The 21,755-nt window shown below is 43.5% G+C and overlaps 1 protein-coding gene, 1 long non-coding RNA gene and 1 pseudogene across 30 annotated transcripts in view; 1 reads left to right on the top strand and 2 right to left on the bottom strand.

Moving 5' to 3' along the window:
• Positions 1-21,755, top strand: part of Cadps (calcium dependent secretion activator) — a 470,401-nt gene that overhangs the window by 201,447 nt on the left and 247,199 nt on the right. For all 29 annotated transcript variants that reach the window (XM_031345056.1, XM_031344954.1, XM_031345138.1 and 26 more), the window contains exon 4: positions 9,639-9,719. In XM_031345056.1, the coding sequence (XP_031200916.1) occupies positions 9,639-9,719 (81 nt within the window). The remainder of the gene's footprint in view (positions 1-9,638; positions 9,720-21,755) is intronic.
• Positions 8,583-9,172, bottom strand: LOC116073338 (annotated as a pseudogene).
• On the bottom strand, positions 9,497-21,137 carry LOC116073349. Its single transcript, XR_004111773.1, has 3 exons — positions 20,927-21,137; positions 15,004-15,130; positions 9,497-9,792 (listed from the first exon to the last, which is right to left on the bottom strand). It is a non-coding gene; the product is annotated as an uncharacterized LOC116073349 (long non-coding RNA).

Raw genomic sequence — 21,755 nt, 5'->3', positions numbered from 1 at the left:
GAAACTCTTAATGAGACAGAAGCTTGAAATGGAAGGAAATGCCTAGAGAGCTCCTAGGCATCAGGTGAATGAGGTGCTTCTAGCAGGCAGAAAATAAAAACAGAAATGATCCCAATATAACGCTGTCAAACCCTACCCTCTCAGAGAACCTCATTTTGGAGGGCTTACATTATGCCTACCAAATTGACAGAAGCCAACAAAATCCATATCTGGTGACTCAAAGGAAGGCAGGCAATATTGTTATTGGCTGGCAGTAGCCAGGAGCTAAATCCTGTGTTTTTCAACCAAAGAGAACTGTGGTTTTTAATGGAAACTTTGACCTCCCAAGGTCTTCTCCTCAACAGGAAATAAGATGTGGTAAAGAAAGACAGGAGTGATGTGGTTTCAAGGCTTCTACCTGCTGATTCCTCCTTGGGTAATTTTTATGAAACTGGGTGTAATTTAATGTTCAGGAGATATCCTGCTCCATGATTTCCCTAAGAATAGTGGAGGCCTTTTCCATATGCTTGACTGTGAATCAAGCAAGATTCTCCTCCAGTTACAGCAGTTGGGAAATGTATACCCAGAATAGGCAGCTCCACTATGTGAAAGTGGACAGTCTCATCATGTAGAAGCAGGAAGCCCCACTGTGTGAAAGCAGTTAACACTACCATTCTTGTACTGGTCCTCAGACCTTGTTACTTTAGAGCTGCATGTGCGAGGGTGTGTGTGTGTGTGTGTGTGTGTGTGTGTGTGTGTGTGTGTGTGTGTGTGTCTAAAGCCAAAGGACTGTGGAAGCCAAAGGAGGATGCTAATTATCGACCTCAATCATTTTCTGCCTTATTCTCCGTAGAGATGGTCCCCATTATAGAAAGGCTGCCCGGCCAGCAAGCTGCCAGGATCCACGTGTCTCTGTCACCCAAGGCTTATGGGTGTCTGTAAGCTAATACTCAGAATTGCAGGTGTGGGCAACCATGCCCAGCTCTTTAATGGGGTTCTAGGTGTTTGATCTCAGATCCTCATGCTTGGACATCAAGTACTTTTACTCATTGAACTGTTTACTCAGGACCCCAGAATCCCAGGACCCCAGCACACCTAAGCCCTTACAAAATGAGAATTTTGTAAGGGAGAAGCTGACTGGGCCATGCCAAGTCCTGGCTGCTGAGATTCAGGCAGAGAAAGTGACCATTTGCCAAGCTTCACGTTATATTTGCTGTATAATTTAACCTCTGACCTTCCTAAGGTAGCGATTGTCATCTTTTTTCCCATTTCAGAGTTAAAGGAGTTGAAACAAATAAAAGCTAAAACTCAGAGAGGTCAACGGTTTATCCAAGGTCATTCAACTGAAGAGGAATGAGGAGGATATAAATTGGGACAATGGAGCAGGGACACCAGCTGACCACATTCTCCAACCTCACTACCAAGGGAGACAAACAGGGGATGTGCAGAAAGGAATAGGAAGGACATAATGTTACAATATAGCTATAGCTCAAACCTCAGTATGTTCTTGAGACAGAAGCTGGGGTGCCAGCATCCGCTGGTTCAGAGCTGGGTCACAACTATAATTTCTCAGCATACACTGCGCCCAGTAGGCAGTAGGCCAGGGGAAGCTTGTCTCTGAAGGAGGATGAGAGGCATGGAGGAGAGGAGGGTCCAGCCCAGTGAGAGCAGCAGTTTGAGGGGCAGCATCTCCTTGCTGACAGCACTTTCTGGAACATAGTCATTTATTAGCAAGACATGACAAATGAAGTTTACAGACAACTTCCTTAGTGCTTATGAGTGGCTATGGGCAAGATACTTGCTCTGTCTAGGTCACAGTTGGCTAACTGAGACTTGTCATTGGCAGGTCAAGGGTTCTCTCCACTCTCCAGGGACAGAGCTACCAGTCTATTCCCAACCTAATGAAGGCTCAGGCACACTGACAAGCAGAACCACAACCATCCCTTATCTCTTGAGCTTAACAGTAGATGAGCTTCAAATGATCCCATGTGCGTAAGGAAGATCACAGTGTGGTAAGTAATAGATAAGGAGAGATGTCTGTTACTAAAAGAGAAATCTACGTCTACAGAGATCAGAAACCTGTTGGCTACAAAGTTGAGGGATGAAGGATAAGGTTTATCTGCCACAAAAGACTGTTTCTAGCATGTAGGTACTGTGTGCAAAGACAGAGTATGCTAAGTGGGGGACAAGTTAGCTCTTCTCAGCAAAGGCCCCAGCAGAGCATACTGGGAGTAGAGCATTAATCACGATGAAGCCACCACAACTCAAGAGGGAGCACACACAGCCTGTGGTCATTACTTCAGCTCTATAGTTAGGGATACAGCTCAATTGGTAGAGTGCTTGCCCAGCAAGTACAAAGCTCTGGTTCCATTCTTGCAGCACAGGAACTACATGCTTATAGAGGCAGAAGAGTCAGACACTCAAGGTCATCTTTGGCGACATAGTGACTCTGAGGCCACACAGGATACATGAGACCTTGTCTCAAAAATAGAAAGAAATCACTAAAATTCTGTCTAGTCTTAGCTCAAGGTGATTTTCCTTTGTTTCCTGAGGCTAAAGTTGTCCCAATTTATTCTGAGACTGAGAAGCATGGATGTTTTCCCACAATGCACAGCAGTTATTTACATAAGGCATGAAGTCCTCTGCCTTTTTCTGTTTACATCCCCTGCACATTTGAATCACATCATCCCGTGCCTGACTGAAGGCTGATTCTTGACAGGATGACTTGGGAAATCAGCACTGGGCTGCCTCTCATCACTGTTACCTGAGAACAGTAGAGACTTCAGGCATACCCAATGAAACTATAGCCAAGGATGTCCCCCATGGGGACAATGTTCACTGATAGTCCTCCCAGGGGCCCCTGAGGCTACAGAGGAAGTTCCCAGCCAAGGTATCTCGATGACATCTTCATTCCTCTGGAGATCAGTCAGAGCCCCCCCACCTCTATTTTTAAGACATAGACACATTGGATCTGAAGAAATGGCTCCATCTCGCAGCCCTTGTAACCCCAGGGTTTCTGATGCCCTTTGCTGCCACAAGCATTTGCATACATATTGCTTTGTGGCTTTTTCTCTGTGTCTTGCTGTCTCTGTCCCTGTTTGTCTGTTTCTGTCGGTATCTTTCTCTGTCTCCCTGTCTCTCTCATACACACATACACATACATAAAAATAAATCATTTTTAGAAGATGGATCTGAATAGTGAAATTACTTTCCCCTCACCCAACCTTCTTTGAAAATCCCATCCATGGGCATGAGAAATTGAAGCATGCAGAATTGCCTAGGGAAGCAATGTGCTTCTACAAATGTGTTAACACAGGTGGAACTAGGAAGGCAGTAGGATAGGGTTCCCAAACTTTACATGACTGTGGCCTCCCTTCTCCCAGTAGAGCTGGGGGACCTACAAATTAATGTTCCCTGAAACAGATCTCTGGGGAAATGCCAATACTGGATCTTCAGAGAAGCCTGGACATAGAGATTTCCTCAGAACAGGGGAGTTGAACAGAGAAGTTGTGACTTTGGCCTTAGGTTCAACAGTTAGCTAGGGGAAGTGAGCTCTCATCCAGTGAGCTCCCACTCTAGAGTAGGGTAGCCAAGAAACTATTTGCTCAGCTGTGAGAACTGCTGTATGGCAGCATCACAGCTTGGGACACATGATATCTAACTTAATCCTCCAACCATGCTGGCAAAAACACTTTTTCCCAGTGCCACAGCTAAGAACATCAAGGCTCAGAAGACTCAGGGGTGCTTTGAACCCCTTTCAGTAAAAGAACTGCAAAACCTAATTTTGGGCCCAAGTCAGCCTTACTTCTCTTGTCCAGTAAAGTTTGTTGCTTCTTTCCTTTTTAGTGCCTATGGGATATAAAGAGATGTCCACTTGATAGATGAGGAAACAACAGCTTGGAGAGGTTTAGAAGCTTCCCATGGTCAGTCACATGCCAGTCGGTCATACACTGGAGTGGTAGAGATGGGTGAGCATAACTTCCATCCATTAGATCTTAGGTTTGCATGTAAATAGCTATACATGATGAGTTCATTCTCCATGGAATGACCCTTTCACCTCCTGATGAGGAGCCACTCAGGATCCAAAGAGACTCACAGTGGGGCTCAGGCAGCCTGCAGCTATGGCTTAGGCACTTCCGTATGCAGCGTCACAATTTTGGGCATGAGTCTGCACTGCTTTGGAAGCAGAGCCTAAGGAAACAGTGCTTTTGCTTGAGGGATGAGTTAGAACAGAAGCTTGCTTGACCTCTACGAGTAGGCAGATGATTTGTCTAATTAGGTAAAGAGCTTCCATGTTCATGTACATTTTGAACTCTAATGAGCTGTCGATACGAAAGGTTTGCCCTTGGCTCCGTCCTGAAGCAGATCTTTCCCTTCCTCTATGGAAAAGACCAGCACAGTAAACAGAACCCTGTTTCCATGGAAGCTCGTGCTCCCTGGCTTTTCCTTGTCAGTACTTATAAAGGTAATTATTTGATTTCTCTTTATATTTTTGGATATCATGCAATGGTTAAGGCTGGCCTTCTCAATCATGCCAGGCTATTTTGGGGAGCTTCAGTTACATTTCCCTTTTTATCTATTCTTTAGATCCTTAGTTGTCTGGGAAGCAGGGTCCACCTGCTGGCCACTGCCACTAATTAAAGTCCAGCAGAGCAGAGGGAATTGACCTCAGAGAAGGCTAGAGAACTTTTAAATGGTGGGAATCTCTGGTCAGGATGGTGCCCACAGATAGATTGAGACCCCACATTCACAGCAGGAAGGCACAGGTTCCCACCTGGTGACTTTTTTTCTGACCCTTTGCCGCCCCATGGTGGCTCTTGTCAGAAATGCAGCTGACAAGAACCACTCTAACAATAACACAAATGGCCTCAACCGCCATTTCCTCAAGGTTTGCTGCCTGCTAAATACTTTCTACCTGTGCTTTATTCACTAAGCAGCCTGAGGGGGAGTTACCCCAATACTAAGGTGAGGAGACCCAAAGCATAGAGAGGACACACAACTTCCCCAAGGTCACATGACTATGAAGGGCAGAACTGTGGTAAATATACACTCATTCCTGTCAATCTAAGGCCATATCCTACCCAGAAGAAATCTGTGTATCATGATAAGGAACAAGGGCAAATATTTCTCAGCTTCCAAGGATAGTTGTGTGTGCTGAGGGGACCTGAGTTACAAGATACATGGTGCATGTGCAGAGTTGGGTTAATTGTCAGAAATAAGCATTTAAGGAGATCAACAGGGGATGGAAATCCAGCTCAGTGGTAGAGCATGTGCAAGGTCCAGGATTTGATCTCTGGTATCACAGGCAACATGGAACAAGAAAGAAGCCAACATATTGCTGGGCATGTGTTCTTGTGTAAGCCTGTCCTTCTACCTTCCTGAGGCTCAGTTTGTTCATCTGTAGACTGGGAATTATGTGCTCCCTTTTAAAGTTGGGGTGTCCCTTTTGAGAAATGCAGAACTTCTCAAGTGACTATGCAAAGTGCTTGTCTTTCCATAAAACCATTTTGTAAACAAACAAACAAAAACCAAATGCAGTAAGTAGAGCAATTTCCCAGGATTTGGATGATGCTAATAAGATTATTAATTTTGAGTAGTAATCTTCTGAACCCAGATTCCTTCTCTGTGGATGCTATCAGCACAGATTTCATGGCATCTTTATGGAAGGTTGTGGAACAGGTGGGAGGTCCTAGGACTTGAACAGGCATCAGTAAATAGTAGTCCTCTCTCCAGAGCTGCACCCGTTATTGCTACCGTGGTAGCAGTACCAAGTGGTACAGTGGTACAGTGCCAAGGACCAGAGACATGCTCTGTCCTGTTCCTTTGTGCATTCTTCTCTAGAGACTTATTTTTGTTATTTTTTATTGGAATATATCTGTGTGACTGTGTGAGTGTATGTTCTTTGTGGGTTTGGGTGTGCAGGGGTCAGAAGAGGGTGGCAGATCCCCTGAAGCTGGAGTCATAGGCATCTGTGAGAGCAATGTGGGTGCTGGGAACCAAACCTAAGTCCCCTAGAAGAACAGCAAGCACTTGTAACCATTGAGCCATCTCTCTCTCCCACCTCTCTCTTATGTATTCTATTGTACTGATGTATTAAAAGTTTCATGAATGAAAGGGCAAATGTGTGAATGAATGAAGTGACATGAATGAAGCTCAGGGCTAACCTTGCCTGCTAATCTTCCTCTCTGTCATTGGGTTCCATGAGTCAGGTTGGAGAACTTCAGAGCCCTGATACAACTCAGCTTCAGGGTTGACTCCAGTTCTGTAGTGTCATCTCTATGAGCACCTGCTTTCCAGCAGAATTTTCAACTTTCACTCTAAAGAGTTCCCTCTGCTGCTTTGCAGCACAGCAACTGGATATATCCTTTGCATTCATATTTTGATCAAGATGTTTCTGAATAGTCTAAATAGATGTTGCACCTGGATCAGAAATGAAAATTTTTAAAGCAGCTCTTTGGAGCTTTGGGGCAGGTGGGGACACTGAGTCCCACATGTGCCAATCAGAGGCAGTGATGGGAGGTGAGGGTTACTGATCGTGGTGTGAGTCTGTGTTCATTTAGAACAGGATTCAGAGCTGGTATTTGTTGGTGTCATAACAAAAATAAAAATTTATGATCCAGGTTAGAAGTCGTTGAACGGCCAATGTCTGGCCGGTTTCCTTCCTAAACAACTGTTCCAGAGCAGTTGGCACTGCAACTTCATACCTCCCCACGGCTCCAGGGCTTCTCGGGAATAGCTAGTAAAATTGTTCCACAGAGCTACTGTGGGATTGTTGCCTCAGGACACATCCACAGGTCTCAGTCCGTTCTCATGATCAAAGTAGGAGTATCTCTCCCAAAGCAGTGAAGAAGACAAAGCAGCACCAAGTGTCTGCTGGGGAGACAACAGTCCATAAAGTGTCTGCCATTCGAGCCTGAAGATCTAAGCTCAGATCCCAACACTCACATAAAAAATTCCAGTACAGCTACATATAAATGGAACCTATTGAGGAGGTGTGGAAGCAGAGGCGTCCCGAGAGTCCCCTAGCCAATCAGTCTGGACAACTGATGATCTCTATGTTCAATGAGAAACCCTTTATCAGAAGATCATGTAGAGAGTACTGTAGGAGGGTATCTATTTCTGGACCCCACAATCATATGCACACAAGTGTACCTACACCACATGTATATACACATATACTACACATATGTGTACAAACACCCATATAAAATGCACAACATAAAGTCCAAGAGGTACTTTAATACATTCTATAAAGTATAACAAAAAAGGAAAATAATCCTGATGCTTCAAAAAGCATTGCCACGTTATGCTAGAAATTGTACATTTTCATGGCGTGGTTGTATTTAAAACTTTTGAATAAAGTTTGCCTTTGGAGGCTAGAGAGATAGTTAAGTCAGTAAAATGCTCACCACAAAAGCATGAAGACCTAAGTTTAATCTCTATCATTCATGTACAAATCCAGCCATGTCTTGTAATCCCAGCACTGTAGAGACAGAGACAGGAGAACTCTGGGAGCTCCATTGCAGGCCCAGTCTACCCTACTTGGTGACTCCCAGGCTAAGGAGAGACACGGTCTCAATAAAACAAGGGTATGACTCCTGATGGCATATACAGTTGACTTCTACCCTACATATACACATGCATGCACACATTCAAGCACCATACACATGCACACACCCTTGCACATGCACACAGGCATGTACACAGGAATGTACACATTGGCACACATACACACATTTGCAGTCAGTGCATATATATACTTGGATATAGGCACACACACATACATGCCACTGCATATAGGTGCACACACATGCATGTTCTTAGAAAGAAATTTAAATATTTAACTACTTGGTTAGTTAGTGGATAGTTAATATGTACTCAAAAGAGGAATGACAACCATCCTATTTGAATAGCATTGTTTCCTGCCAAGATTTTCTGTCACATAACTTACTGAAGAAAGCAGACCCAAGGATAGCCTGAAGCCTAATGTTAGGTTTGCTTAGAAATAAAGGGAAACCTTCAATTCCTCAAAAAAGGAGTTGATTTCTACGGCCTACCACTTATTGTAAATGCAAATTCATTAGAGCACGTTGGTGCTCCTTCATTTAGAAGTCATCTGCAGCTGCTTCCATACAACAGAAAAGTTGACTCATGCATCACTAAGCCATAAATCGTAACTTTATAGTGCTCTATAGAAATGTCTCAAAAATAAATAAATAAATAAATAAATAAATAAATAAATAAATAAATAAAAAAGAAATGTCTCCCAAGCTGCCCCATAGAGTTGTAGAGAGCAACCAGGGTTACATAACTGAACCCTTCATCCTAAGGATGGGCACATTGAAACCAGAGAAGCCTGAGAGTTAGCTGAGACTTGACTTTTCTGATCTTTATACACTAGTTGTTCTCCTGGAAAGGGAAGATAAGGAAAGATTTTTTATCATAGATCTAAGAGCAACTAATTGCAAGTAGCCGTCTGGAGAATGGTTAGGAATGTATCAGTGCTTTTGTTTTTTTCCCAAAGGACAAAGGCTTGTTTTATTTTAATGACCTATCCATGTGAGGCCACAGCCATGCCACTATGTGCAGACATGAGGGGAGCTTTATTTCTTGTTCTCTTCCTCCTTGGACAGAGTCTTGATGATCTCTTCCTTCTTGGCCTGGAGGTGCTCCTCCCGGCGCTTTCGTGCTTCCTTGGTTTTAGACCTGCGCGCCTCAGCCTGGTCAGCCAGTAACTTCTTGTGGGCCTTATGTGCTTTCAGTTTGTGAATATGCTCCATGAGAATCCACTTGTTTTTTAATACATTCCCTTTGACATTCAGGTACAGGCTGTGATACATTTGGCGGTCAATCTTAGATTCCCAGTATCTTCTGAGAAGCCGGCATAGGATCCTCACCCTTCTCATCCAGGTCACCTTCTGGAGCATCCGAGCATTGGCAGTACCCTTCCTCTTCCCTATGCCCATATGCCCACTCTTCCATCGAGCCAAGGTGTTTTTCCCAGGAGTGAGCCCAGGAATGGACAGTCACAGGCTTCCAGATGATCAGCCTATCTTTAATCAGCTTCCTGATCTGCCCACTGGAGTTGGCATTGGTGATTTCATTGGTCTCATTGGGGAACAAACCAGACCTTCTTTTTACCACAGTGGAGGACATTAGAGGCAAGCCTCTTCTGTAGCCTGAGCATACTCATGGCTGCAGATGCAGCAGCGAAAGGAACGAGCTCTTCAGTGCTTATTAAGAAATGCAATGACTAATCCTCCATGAACCAGGACAGGAGAACAGCGCTCTCTGTGCCAGCCAGGTGTCTTTGAGAGTTATAAAGGTAGTTCTTCCTTGAATGTTCATTGTGTGAGAACTTGGTCATTGGGTCCCAAAATATGTTAATCAGGCCCTAATTAGGAGCATTTCTTTAGAACAATTCAAGTAACTAACAGATTCTATGCAATTTATTCAAATACTCAGCCTCACATGCTCTACCTGGAAAATATCTGGAATTTCACTTAGACTGGATGCATTGGTTATAAGATATTTTATTGAAATTAATTCATAGATCAAGATGGAGGCACAGAGTGGTATAAGATGAAAAGCCACAAGTTTATTAGCATTGATGCTCTAAACTAATAGTCTCCCTGTTTGTATGATTGTGTTTTGTGCAGCTGGATAATCCAGATGAGCAGGCAGCCCAGATCAGACGAGAGCTGGATGGACGTCTCCAAATGGCAGACCAAATAGCCAGGGTAAGTAACTTCATGGACTCTTCACTGGGACCAGGCCACTGCCCCGTCCAAGAAGTGCACTGACTATTAGGACCTTAAAAAGATAAATTAGAGGGGCTAGCAACATAGATCAGTTGGTATGCAGCCCTGGATTCTGTCCTCAGCACAATGTAACCAAGCCAGAAACAGTGTTACACACCTGTAGCACTAGCAATCCTGAGGCAGAGGCAGGAAGAGCAAAAGTTCAGAGTCATTCTTGGCTGCATAGTATCTTTGAGGCCAGCCTTGGCTTCATGAAACTCTGTGGAAAGAAAAAGAAAGGAAGAGAGAGAAGTGAAGGGAAGGGAAGGGAAGGGAAGGGAAGGGAAGGGAAGGGAAGGGAAGGGAAGGGAGGGGAAGAGGAGGGCAGGGGAGGGACAGTGAGGGAGAAGGAAAGTGAGGGGAAGGGAAGGAAAGTGAGGGGAAGGGAAGGAAAGTGAGGGGAAGGGAAGGAAAGTGAGGGGAAGGGAAGGAAAGTGAGGGGAAGGGAAGGGAAGGGAAGGGAAGGGAAGGGAAGGGAAGGGAAAGGAAGGGAAGGGAAGAGAAGTAATCCTTGGTTGTTCCAATAGCCACTAGTGAGTATATGGCTCACTGTGACAAAAATCCAGTTGCCATTCTAAATCCCAGATGTGACCAGCTAAACAGGAGCTTTAGAATCCCTCAACACAACCCCATAGCTCCAGAACAATACAACTACTTTCCAATGACAGTCAAGGCTCCAAGGCAGTGGCGTGTACCCTTTTGTGTGTATCATCATACATCACAATTTGCCGCCACAGCTCCAGGACCCAGTCACAGAATGTCTCCTGCTGATGATACAGACCTGGTCTAGGCTCAATGTTTTTGTACCTACTGCTTTCTCCAGTGTCTCACTTTTTCAATCAAGGTTCCACTTCCAGAAGGTTCTACTGTCTTCCTGGACAGCACCACAGACTGGGGAGCCCACAGGAGACATTTAAAGTTCAGACTACTGCCCCCAGTGATCTACTTCCTATGAATAGGCCCTACCTTCTCACAGTCGACCCAGCAATAATTTAATCAGTAGATTAATCCATTAATGAATCAAAACCCTTATGATCCAACCACCCCTCAAAAGCCAACAGCCAAACCTTGAATGTTTCTAAGTCTTTGCAGACATTTTTATATCCAAACCATAAAAAGCCTCATGAAATAACAGGCTGGCAGTAGGCTGAGGCCGTTATCCTAGCAAAAAATTTAAGGGTTCCCTCAAGAAACTTCTATATAAAATGAACAATATTTAATGGAATACTTTAAAAGCATAATTGATTTCAAATAACCATTAAGGACAAAGTGTCAAACATTTATACAGCTACCCCTTCTCTTCTGGCTGTGGGGACAGGTGGAAGGCTGTCAGAAGTGGCAGGGGTTGGGGTGGGCAGGAGAGAGCCTTATAGTGAGATTCCCTGCCACAGGGAGAAGTAGCCCAGTTTGGATGTATAAAAAGGAGCCCTGCTAGATGAAAAGCCAAGGGAAGATTCCAGGATGGAAACCACTCCGTTTGTGCTTAGTTTTGCTGAAATGTTTGCATCTTGATTTTTGGACACCTTGAAAGTGTATAGTCAAGTCAGTCTGGTGGCTATAAATAGTGTGCAGCTATGGATTTGGCTAAAGGTAGTGTAGGAGACTCTGGTGTTTTGAAATCTGCTTAATGTGAGAGTAAACATTACTAAGGTTCTAGAATTTACCTCTTTGGTAAACTTGGCATCTCCTTTTCTCCTTTCGTTGGATTTCTTGGAGAGCTGAGGCAGCCTGGACCATTTACTTGCCTCTTGGGTAACTCTTACCTCTCCCTGAATATGGTAATACAGCTTGCTTATGTTTTATTTTCTTTGAGGCTTAGTATTATAATTCAAGAAACTGTTAGACTGATTTTAACTTTTCAAAACTGTAGATAACATTTGTTATATAGTAAGTCAATAATGCTTATCTCTGAAAAAAATCAAAAGACCCTTCCCTCAGCCCACATCTTACATATTTTCATACAAAGTAAAAAGCATTAACAACTTTGAACTGATCTTTCTTAGAAAACAAAGCAGGCCATTCAGATGACTTGGTTTTTATTTACTAGGAAGAGAGTCAGTTGAGGCTCCATGCCGGGTCTCCAAACAGCTAAAGGTACTAAGAGCCTCTTCACATTTCTATTATCTGTTCTCCTCAAAGCTGTCTGTCGTCTTCTGGAGTCTTCTTCTATGCCAATAGCACCCTCACTATAACTCATAACAACAAGGCATTGGCCCTGATCTTTATTGTTCTTCCACTGAGCTTCATCCCCAGCTTCAAGCTCACTGACTTCTAGAATGAGTCCTTCATTCAAAGGGAACCAAATGTAACCCCTAGCCTTCCCAGGTCATGATGAACAGGTTAATAAATGATAACTGATGCAAACCAAATCGATGATTCTCTTTCCTGGGCACAATGGACTGCAGGCTAATGATGGCAATGTTGGTGAGAAAATGTCTGCAGAATAAAGCTGCAAGAACGAATACATGGGAAGAGACAAAATCCATTGCAGCACCAAGGAATAGTCTCAATGCTTGCATGTGTGATCCCAGGAACTTTTGAGTTTCAATTGTGTGACTACTTTTCCCTAAATGTAGTTGGATCTACCGAACATTGGATAAAATATGAAGAAGTTGCCTATCTTCTAACTCTTGACAAACTTAAATGATGTACCTCTGTTTATCTTTCTTTGGTGTTTCCTAGTTATCTATTGCCAACATCACATTGAGTTTTAGTGAGACTGTGCAGTTCAACTCATATCCTGAAGGTCAGTACCTATATGTGTTACAATCAGAAATTGATGAATATTGGCCCATCCATCATGCCCAATCCACTCTGTCCCCCCCCCCCATGCTGGATTTACAAGATGGATTGAGCACTTCTAACTGCAAGTTAAAGGCACCAACCAGAGCAAGCTTATGTGAAAGCCAGGATGAACGTAAGGGACAAGAAGCATGAGGATGATGGGTGAAGAGTAGCCGGACCTCTGGCAAGAGCTAGAAGCAGAGGCCATGGAGGACCAGGACTTCCTGCTGCTGTTAGCCATTCTTCCTCCATAAGGCAGCTCTCCTTGCTTTTCAGATACGATCTTCAGCTAGTCCATAGCTTCTGAAATACGCAGTCAGTCATCACCCATCTCTGCAGATCCCTTTCCTTCCTCTTACCTCTTTGTCCCCCTACTTTCTTCAAATTCACAGTTCTAAGAATAAAGCCTACGGTTGACCCAAGTTTCTTTGAAGCTAACTTTTGTACAGTCAACCAACTAAGCATGCTGCCTTTAGCATGGATAGAATCCTGACTGAAGTACCTAAGTGCCTCATAAACAGGGCCTGGTGGTGCATGCTGCAATCCAGCATTCTGGAGGTGAAGGCAGGAAAATCAGAGATTCAAAATCATCCTCAGCTACATATCTAGCTCAAGGCCAGCTTGAACTAAAGAACCTTTCTCAAATAAAGTAAGAGCCTCCCTGGACACATGGGTGCTGGTAATATATCCAGGGGGGGTGAGGAGGTACTACTGCAGAATCATTATGATGCAGGCTCGTCCCAGATATACCTAATACTATTAGCTGTCTTTCATGTAGTATTTTCTAAGTGCCAGGCTCTCTTATAGCTGTTTCACAAGATAATCCCCTAAACCGCCCCCCCCCAGAGCCTATGGACAAGATTGTTCTTTATCAGAACAGAGCCCAAAGCAGAGGTATTGGAAGATTTGACCAAGTTTACTTTAATTTCAAAACTGTATTTTTGACTAATTTGTCTTCTAGATTTACTGAGTTACTTTCCAAATATGGATCTTCATTTCCCTCACCACCCAAGTCTGAGGATCCAATAAACCTATGCTCTAGGCTTTCTTCTCTCTCCACCATTCCGTCCTTTATTGAATGTTTCAGGCACCAGCCCTAAGGTTTCACATCTCTTCTCACTTAGACCAGTTACAAGTGATCTTTGGCATTACAGTAATTCTCCCAGAATAGCTACATCAGAAGGTTTAATTGCTATCCCTGAGTTCACTCAATGAGCAAGCTAAAAGAAGAGCCCTGTCTTCAAAGCAGATGACTCCAAGACAGGATGGGAGGACTGGGCTCTCCTGCTCTCTCTCCCTGACAGCTGCTATCCCAGCAAATAGCTACCCAACATCCATTGGCATTTCTGTATCCCCCTCAGTTACATAGATGCAAAAGTGAAGTAGCAGTGATTGGTAGAGCTGTCTCCTCAGATTCAGAATGCTCATGATAACTGGACTCCGAGAAACGTACTGTACAGCCCATGCTGCTTCTGTTGTAAACATGGAATCAGCATGTGTGCGTCCTCTGCACTTCATACAGAAAAAAGACAAGAATAAGTCATGTTCCCACCTCATCCACAGCCCTAAACTGTGAGCCATCAATTCAGTCACTCTAGCATCCAGACTGATCTGAGGAGGCAGCTGCACCAGGCCCAGGCCAGGCATGGCTTTACCAAGCACCACTCACACTCCCTCAAAGGCTGAAGGCAGAGATCTGAATATATTTTTTAATCTCATAGAAAAGAGATGTTAATCCCTGCCCAAACATTTTCCCAAAGCCTCTCACACTGATATTAAAGAGCCCTTAAAATTTCACCCAGAAATTAAGTCTAAATTATTTAAGTAGTGTGATCAAAAGTCAACTTTGGGACTTAAGCAGGCAGCCTGTGGCAATAGCTCAGCTGCAATATTTGTCAGTTCTTCTGGCTGTATTTTGGTGTAAAACTCAATTGTCCAGTCAGTTATATAACACATACAGTGTTTTTGTGGTATTAGCTGTCAATAATGAAGCACAAAACACAAGTGCTTTCTCAGGCCATCATTTAAATGTGGAATTATGGGAATGGAGATGTTGCTCAGTCAGTAGCATTCTGGCTTAGTATGGATGGAATTCTGACTTCAGTGCCCAGTACCTCATTAACAGGGCCTGGAGGTACATGCCTACAATCCCAGCATTCTGGGAGTGAAGACAGGAAAATCAGAGGTTTGAAATAATCTATCAGCTACATATCCAGCTCAAGGGCCAAACAAACATAGAAACAAAACATAGAATCCCTTTTTTGTTGTTGTTTTAGTCTATGAGGAGCAAAGAAAAATTATTGTCTTATACCTGAACCATGTAATAAACATCAATAAGAAATAATACCTTCTGATAGAGAAGTTCATTCTACACATAGCTTTGCACCAAGGGTAATGGAACTTCCCCATCAGAGGACTTCATGGTGCACTTGGCACTCACCTTGTGCAGCAGCACCAGTATGTAGCACACTATAGTACAGTCACATGGTTGCCTTGATAGATGTATATAAACAGATCTTCTGATTGTTGCCTGTATCAGGCAGTAGAAAACCCAGTAAAATATGAGTCTGGAAAAAAAATAAAAAACACTAAGTGCTCAGCAGGTCCCCTGAAGTTCCTCCAAATGGAAGGAATCCAAGAAGGGAAGGCAACCCATCCTGTTTACAACAGTTGGAAAGATGAGAACAAATATGGAAAGGTTGACCCAGGAAACTGTCCCCGACTCCAGAATGCTCCTCACATCTTCTACACTGATGATGTCAAACTTCTGCCAAGGCGGTCCTTCTCGTGGCTGATGTACCACCCTTCCTCATTACTGCACTTCACCCCACACTGTGCATGTTGATTGGGAAAGTGGAGCAGCTACTGCTGTGAAAGAGACGGCCATAAACAACCTCTGCTGATCAAGTGTTGTAAATGAAAAGAGCACAGGGTGCTGCTCATGCAGTGAGGTACCACCACAGCTCCTGATCTCTCACTGCTGGCCTTTGGAGCCAGGCTTCTGGGTTTTATACTGAGCTCTATGTATCATCACCATAGCCTTCCTTCTGTTTGCTTCCTGAACATGGAGAGAAAGAGCAGCAGTTGTCTCTCTAGGAAGGATGAAAAGAGGTAAATCACATGACACGTGAGCAGCACATAGAATGCTGTAATTGTGAGCTAGCCTGATCAGCTTTACTGCAGCCACTGGCTGTCTGTTTTACTAGTAATTATGCTGATGGTAGTATAACAGTTGGAATATGTGTGGAGACAGACAGACAGACAGACAGACAGATGAATGAGAATGAATCAGTGGTCAATAAGTATCCATGTTTCATAGTGACTTTTGCTCTTCATGGGAACCCTGTGGGGGTTATTTTATTTTCTATATCACAAATATGAAACCCCAACAAGCTGAAAAATATCACAAAGCCACCAAGCATCAGCCCAGGACACAGAGCTGAGTTACCCTATGCTAGACAAGGTTCCTTGATACCTTCTGTGCTGCCTGCAGATGTCTACAATTTCATGGTATCTAGCAGGTGGCTTTTGTGTCATGTGTTCTCATGATCATTACCTGCAGCTGACTCCCTCACTTCCCACTGATAACCACAGCATCCGAAGCAGGGAGGAGCCCAGGAAGTATTGGGGAAATTGGATGGAAAAACTACAAGACTGCTGGTGAGCTCCTCTGTCTAGTGCCTTTCTGTCACCTTCCTCCTAATCCCATATAAGAATGTCATTTGAACCTCAGGCTACTCTCTTTGAGTGAGCATAGCCTGGTCAGATTTCACACACAACCCATTCCTTCTTCCGGAATAAACATTCAAACCTTGGATTTAAAAGCCAATAATTAGGAAGATTTATAGTGCTTATAGGTGTTAATTTTTAAAAATGTTCCAATATTCCATTAATGTAGCTGGACATGATTAACCCTGGTGACTGTCCCCACTGAGCAATATTGTCTGGCAAAAACAACAGTAAATGGCCAGCAGAGATTTGCCTTGGAGGCTCCATCCCGCCCCACACCGTGCCTGTCTTTCATAAAGCAATATGAATAAAAAGTTCTTTTTGCCATTTTTATGCCTGAGCAGACAATGGAAATGGGAAGCTACATTTTTTCTTATTTGGGCACAGCCGTGGCTTTGAAATGTGTTTGTAATGAGTCTGCCACTAAAAATTCCACTCCAGAATCACAGCCTAGACTGACAAAATGCTTTCTTCTCAAGGCTCAAGTGCTCAGAGAAGGAAACAAATGGCTTTGTTTTCCCTTCCAGGCTTCAGCTTTATGGAGCTCTTTTTATGATGTCATTTGAAACTGTCCAACTTCTGGGACAAGTGATCATTCTTTGGATTTTTCCAGTGTTCTGCTGTAGAGTTTGGTGGGAAATAACTCTGCGACAGAATGGTGACATTTGCACCATTCTCTGGGTCTTCTTCAAACATGACAAGGTAGAAGAGCTAAAGCCATCAAGTGGAGTTGGGAGATGGCACAGTAGCATTTGCTGTATAAATTATGAGGTCATAAAGGCCACAACCCACATAAAACCAAATGTGGTAGAGCATGTCTATGATCTCTATGTTCTCATAACAAGATGGAAGACATGGGCAGGATTGCCTGCAAAACTCATGGGCCAGTTAGGCTGGCATACATGGCAACAAATAACAAAGAGACCCCATTTCAAAAGACAGAAAGTAAGGACCAGCACCCGAAGTTGTCTTCAAATCTCTACATGTGTGCCTGTGATCACATGAGCATGCATGTGTACACATACATACATACACACACACACACATACACACACACACAGACATAATGCATACAAGCATATACATCATCTGCACACACATACATATACCTACCCGCATATGTACTTAGACATTATGTATGCAAGCATATACATCTTATGTGCACACACAAAGACATCATGCAATTAAGCATATACATCATAAGCATACACTCACATACATATGTGCATAGAGATTATGTATGCAAGCATATACATCATACACACACACACACACACACACACACACACACACACACACACCCTTAAGTAGGTCCCAAGTAAGTGACAGTAGAGACCAGACTTGATGCACTCTCTTAAAGCTGATTAGGAAAAGGTAAACAATTTCACAAATGCTGTTCTTTTTCTCCCCATCCTCTTGGCAAAGTCAACAACTAGCAGTAAAGTTGCAAGATCCTATTTACTAACTCCTCTTTCAAATAGCCCATATATACTAATATTTGAGCTTTAAAATAAAGATAAAGGCCATGGTCAGTTCTCCCATTCTCATGACCCTAAGGCCAGTTCTCCCACAAACTATGGATAGTAAGAGCCCCAGGAAGGGAGGAGGATAGCGCTCCCTCATCTGTGCCATCTCACAGAAGACAAGAGTCAGGGTTGACTTTCCTGAGCTCATATCCACAGGGCCAGCTCACCCACAATCCCTGTGACCAGAACCACCTCTACTGCCCAGATAAGGTACAGGGCCTGCTCTCCCAAATGCTGTAGCAGATAAAGGGCAGGGCCAGCTCTCCTCCCTTCATGACTCAAGGGCTCTCTCTCCTGCATCAACTACAACATGGGAGCACAGGCCATGCATCTCACTTGGACAGCAGAATAGAGCTAGCCTTAGTTGTAGGGATTGAGAGTAAGGCAGCCCTGAGGGCAGGACAGCAAAAGAACTGGCTCTGCCCCTTGGTGGTGGCACTGGATGGGCCAGACAGGGCAGGACAGGATAGTTCACCCCAGTGGTACAGGTGCAGGAGAGCTGGCAACTGACCAGCACAGATCTTTCAGGACCAGATCCAGGGATTTCAGTTGGCCCACTCCAACATCTATCCCACTGATGAACTGCTAGAGTGCATAAGGGGCTGGCTGTACACATCCAAAGCTACTGGATCTCCATGATACAGGGCAACAACAGGGTATTCAACATGAGTCTCAGTGAGGACCAGTATTGATAGAGTAGCAGAAACAAGAAACCTTATACCAGACCAACAACTTATTGCAATGAACATTGGCAAGCAGGGAAATGAGGACAAAAAGGTATACTGTGAGATGTACTTCCACACTGCAGCTTCCATGATGAGATATTTTTTTCCTTTGTTAGAGAGGAAGGATGGAGGGTGAGTACAAGGGGTGAGGGAGATAAGTGGGATTGGGTTGCATGATGTGAACTTCACAACTTTTAAAAATAAAGATGAAGGTGAAAGGTCAAAATACCATACTTTAAACTCTTGAGGTGTAAATTTTGCCATTTGGTAGCCTTTCTGTGATATAGGGACTGTTGAGACTGTGAGTCAACCCTCTTCTGTCTTCTCTTCACTCTCCAGATGGACTATGTGTAGAAAAAGTGGGAAGCACAATGTGGACTATGGTTTGGTTTTTTTTTTTTTTCATTTTTTCTCTTTATTTTTATTAATTATTCATATGTCATATGGTTTCTCCTTTCCCAGTTTCCCCTCCAAAAAACAAACAAACAAACAAAAACAACAAGAACAAACCCCTGTTGCCTCCCCCCTCCCCATGCTTGTCACCCTACCCTTCTCCCACTTATTGGCCCTGGCATTCCCCTACACTAGGGCATAGAATCTTCACGGGACCAAGGGCCTCTCCTCCCATTGATGTTCGACTTTGCAATCCTCTACTATACACATACTGCCGGAACAATCAGTCCCACCATGTATAGTCCTTGGTTAGTGGTTGAGTCCCTGGGAGCTCTGAGGGTGCTAGTTAGTCCATATTGTTGTTCGTCCTAAGGGGCTGCAACCCTTCAGCTCCTTTGGTCCTTTCTCTAACTCCATCATTGGGGACCCTGTACTCAGTTCAAAGGATGGCTGGAGCCTCTACATCTGTATTACTCAGGTACTGTCAGAGCCTCTCAGGAGATAACTATATTAGGCTGGCTTGTCCTTCCTTCAGTCTCTGCTCCATAGTTAATCTCTGCAACTTCTTCCATGGGTATTTTGTTCCCACTTTTAAGAAGGAATTAAATGACTACATTTTGGTCTTCCTTCTTCTTGAGTTTCTTGTGGTTTGTGGGTTGTTCTTCTTGTATTCCAAACTTCTGGGCTAATATCCATTTATCAGAGAGTGCATACCATGTGTGTTCTTTTGTGATTGGGTTACCTCACTCAGGATGATATTCTCCAGATCCATCCATTTCCCTAAGAATTTCATAAATTCATTGTTTTAAATAGCTGAGTAGTACCCCATCGTATAGATGTACCACAATTTCTGTATCCATTCCTCTGTTGAGGGTTGTTTCCAGTTTCTGGCTGTTATAACTAAGGCTGCTATGAACATGGTGGAGAATGTGTCCTTCTTATATGTTGGAGCATCTTCTGGGTATATGCCCAGGAGTGGTATAGCTGGGTCCTCTGGTAGAGCTATGCCCAATTTCCAGAGGAACCGCCAAACTGATTTCCAGAGTAGTTGTACCAGCTTGCAATTCCACCAGCAATGAAGGAGTGTTCCTCTTTCTCCACAACCTCTCCAACATCTGTAGTCACCTGAGTTTTTTATCCTAGTCAATCTGACTGGAGTGAGGTGGAACCTCAAAGTTGTTTTGATTTGCATTTCTCTGATGACTAAGGATGTTGAACATTTCTTTAGGTGCTTCACAGCCATTCGGTATTCATCAGTTGAGAATTCTTTGTTTAGCTCTGTAGCCCATTTTTCACTTGGGTTATTTGGTTCTCTGGAGTCTAACTTCTTGAGTTCTTTGTATACATTGGATATTAGCCCTCTATCAGATATAGGATTGGTAAAGATCTTTTCCCAATTTATTGGTTGCCGATTTGTCCTATTGACAGTGTCTTTTGCCTTACAGAAGCTTTGCAACGTTATGAGGTCCCATTTGTCAATGTGGACTATGTTAGTGATCTGAATCTTCTTGGATTCATGGTTATCTACATCTTCCACTGAAGGGGGAAAAACCAATTGCTCTGTTCTCAGCTAACTGAACCTCAAGGCAAACTCTTCTTAATTGATCAGACCTTTAGCCAAATGTACCTCCCCTGTGAAACCCCACTGGTTTTCTCAGGAAGTATCCATATCCCTTGGGTGTCTATTAGAATGTTTACTTTGATGCTCCTGAATACATCTTTCCCCCAAAATTAGTGAAGCCTTGGGGAAATGATTGTATCCTCCCACCAGAATCTTTCTAATGACAGTCACAGTGTTCATCCGTTTGTGTGTTTTCTAAGTCAGGATGGCCTAGCACTCAAGTCCCCATGCCTTCAGGGCTCTGCACCAACTTTGTCCCAGTTTTAAGGATCCCCACTGACCCTTTAGGAGTTTAAGAATCAGGAATTTCAAGAATGAGGGGAAGGTTTAGAGATATTAGGCTTTGGGGAGCCTCTCTCATTGACTCACCACTAACTTCTGTCAATGCTGTGACTGTGTTCTTTCCGGCCTGCTGCTCACACATCCACCTACAGTGTATGCAGAAAGCCCCACACAGTATGAGTACCACCCTTAAGCAGGAAGTGGTTGAATTCAGAGCTTCTAGGAGGAACCAGAACTCTGATGTTGCTGCATAGGTTTGAGAACCTCATACTCATTCCCCAGGAGACAGCAGAACCCCAGTGTTTTTTCAGAACTTAAGTCATGGTCATCCTGCCTCCCCTCACTACTGAACAGTAGCAACTTTAATATTTAATACAGATTTTTTTGATAAGCTGTTGACACAGCCACTCAATTCATGTATACTGAATGTGTAATACTAAGTGTTACACATTACAATGGATGTTAAGATTTTTTAGTGGGATGTCAGAACTATATGACCCTGATTCATAGCTCAGAAGGAAAGACAGACACTAAGCAAATACAGCTCATAAATGATTTTAAGTATGCTCTTAGTCTATTGATGCTGCTTTATAAAAAAACAAAACAACAACAACAACAAAAAAAAAAACCTGGAATTTGTTTCCCATATTAGTCAGGGTTCTCTAGAGTCACAGAACTTATGGTAGTCTCTATGTAGTAAAGGAATTTATTGATGACTTACAATCTGTAGTACAACTCCCAACAATCAACTCCCAACAATGGTCAGCAGTAGCTGTGAATGGAAGTCCAAGGATCCAGCAGTTGCTCAGTCCCACAAGGCAAGCAGGCAAAGCAGAGCGACCTTCCTTCTTCTTCCAATGTCCTTATATAGGTCTCCAGCAAAAGGTGTGGCCCAGATTAAAGGTGTGTGCCACTA

This window comes from Mastomys coucha, unplaced genomic scaffold (assembly GCF_008632895.1).
Source record: "Mastomys coucha isolate ucsf_1 unplaced genomic scaffold, UCSF_Mcou_1 pScaffold10, whole genome shotgun sequence".
Taxonomy (NCBI): Eukaryota; Metazoa; Chordata; class Mammalia; order Rodentia; family Muridae; genus Mastomys; species Mastomys coucha.
This window is presented reverse-complemented; position numbering and strand designations above follow the sequence as displayed.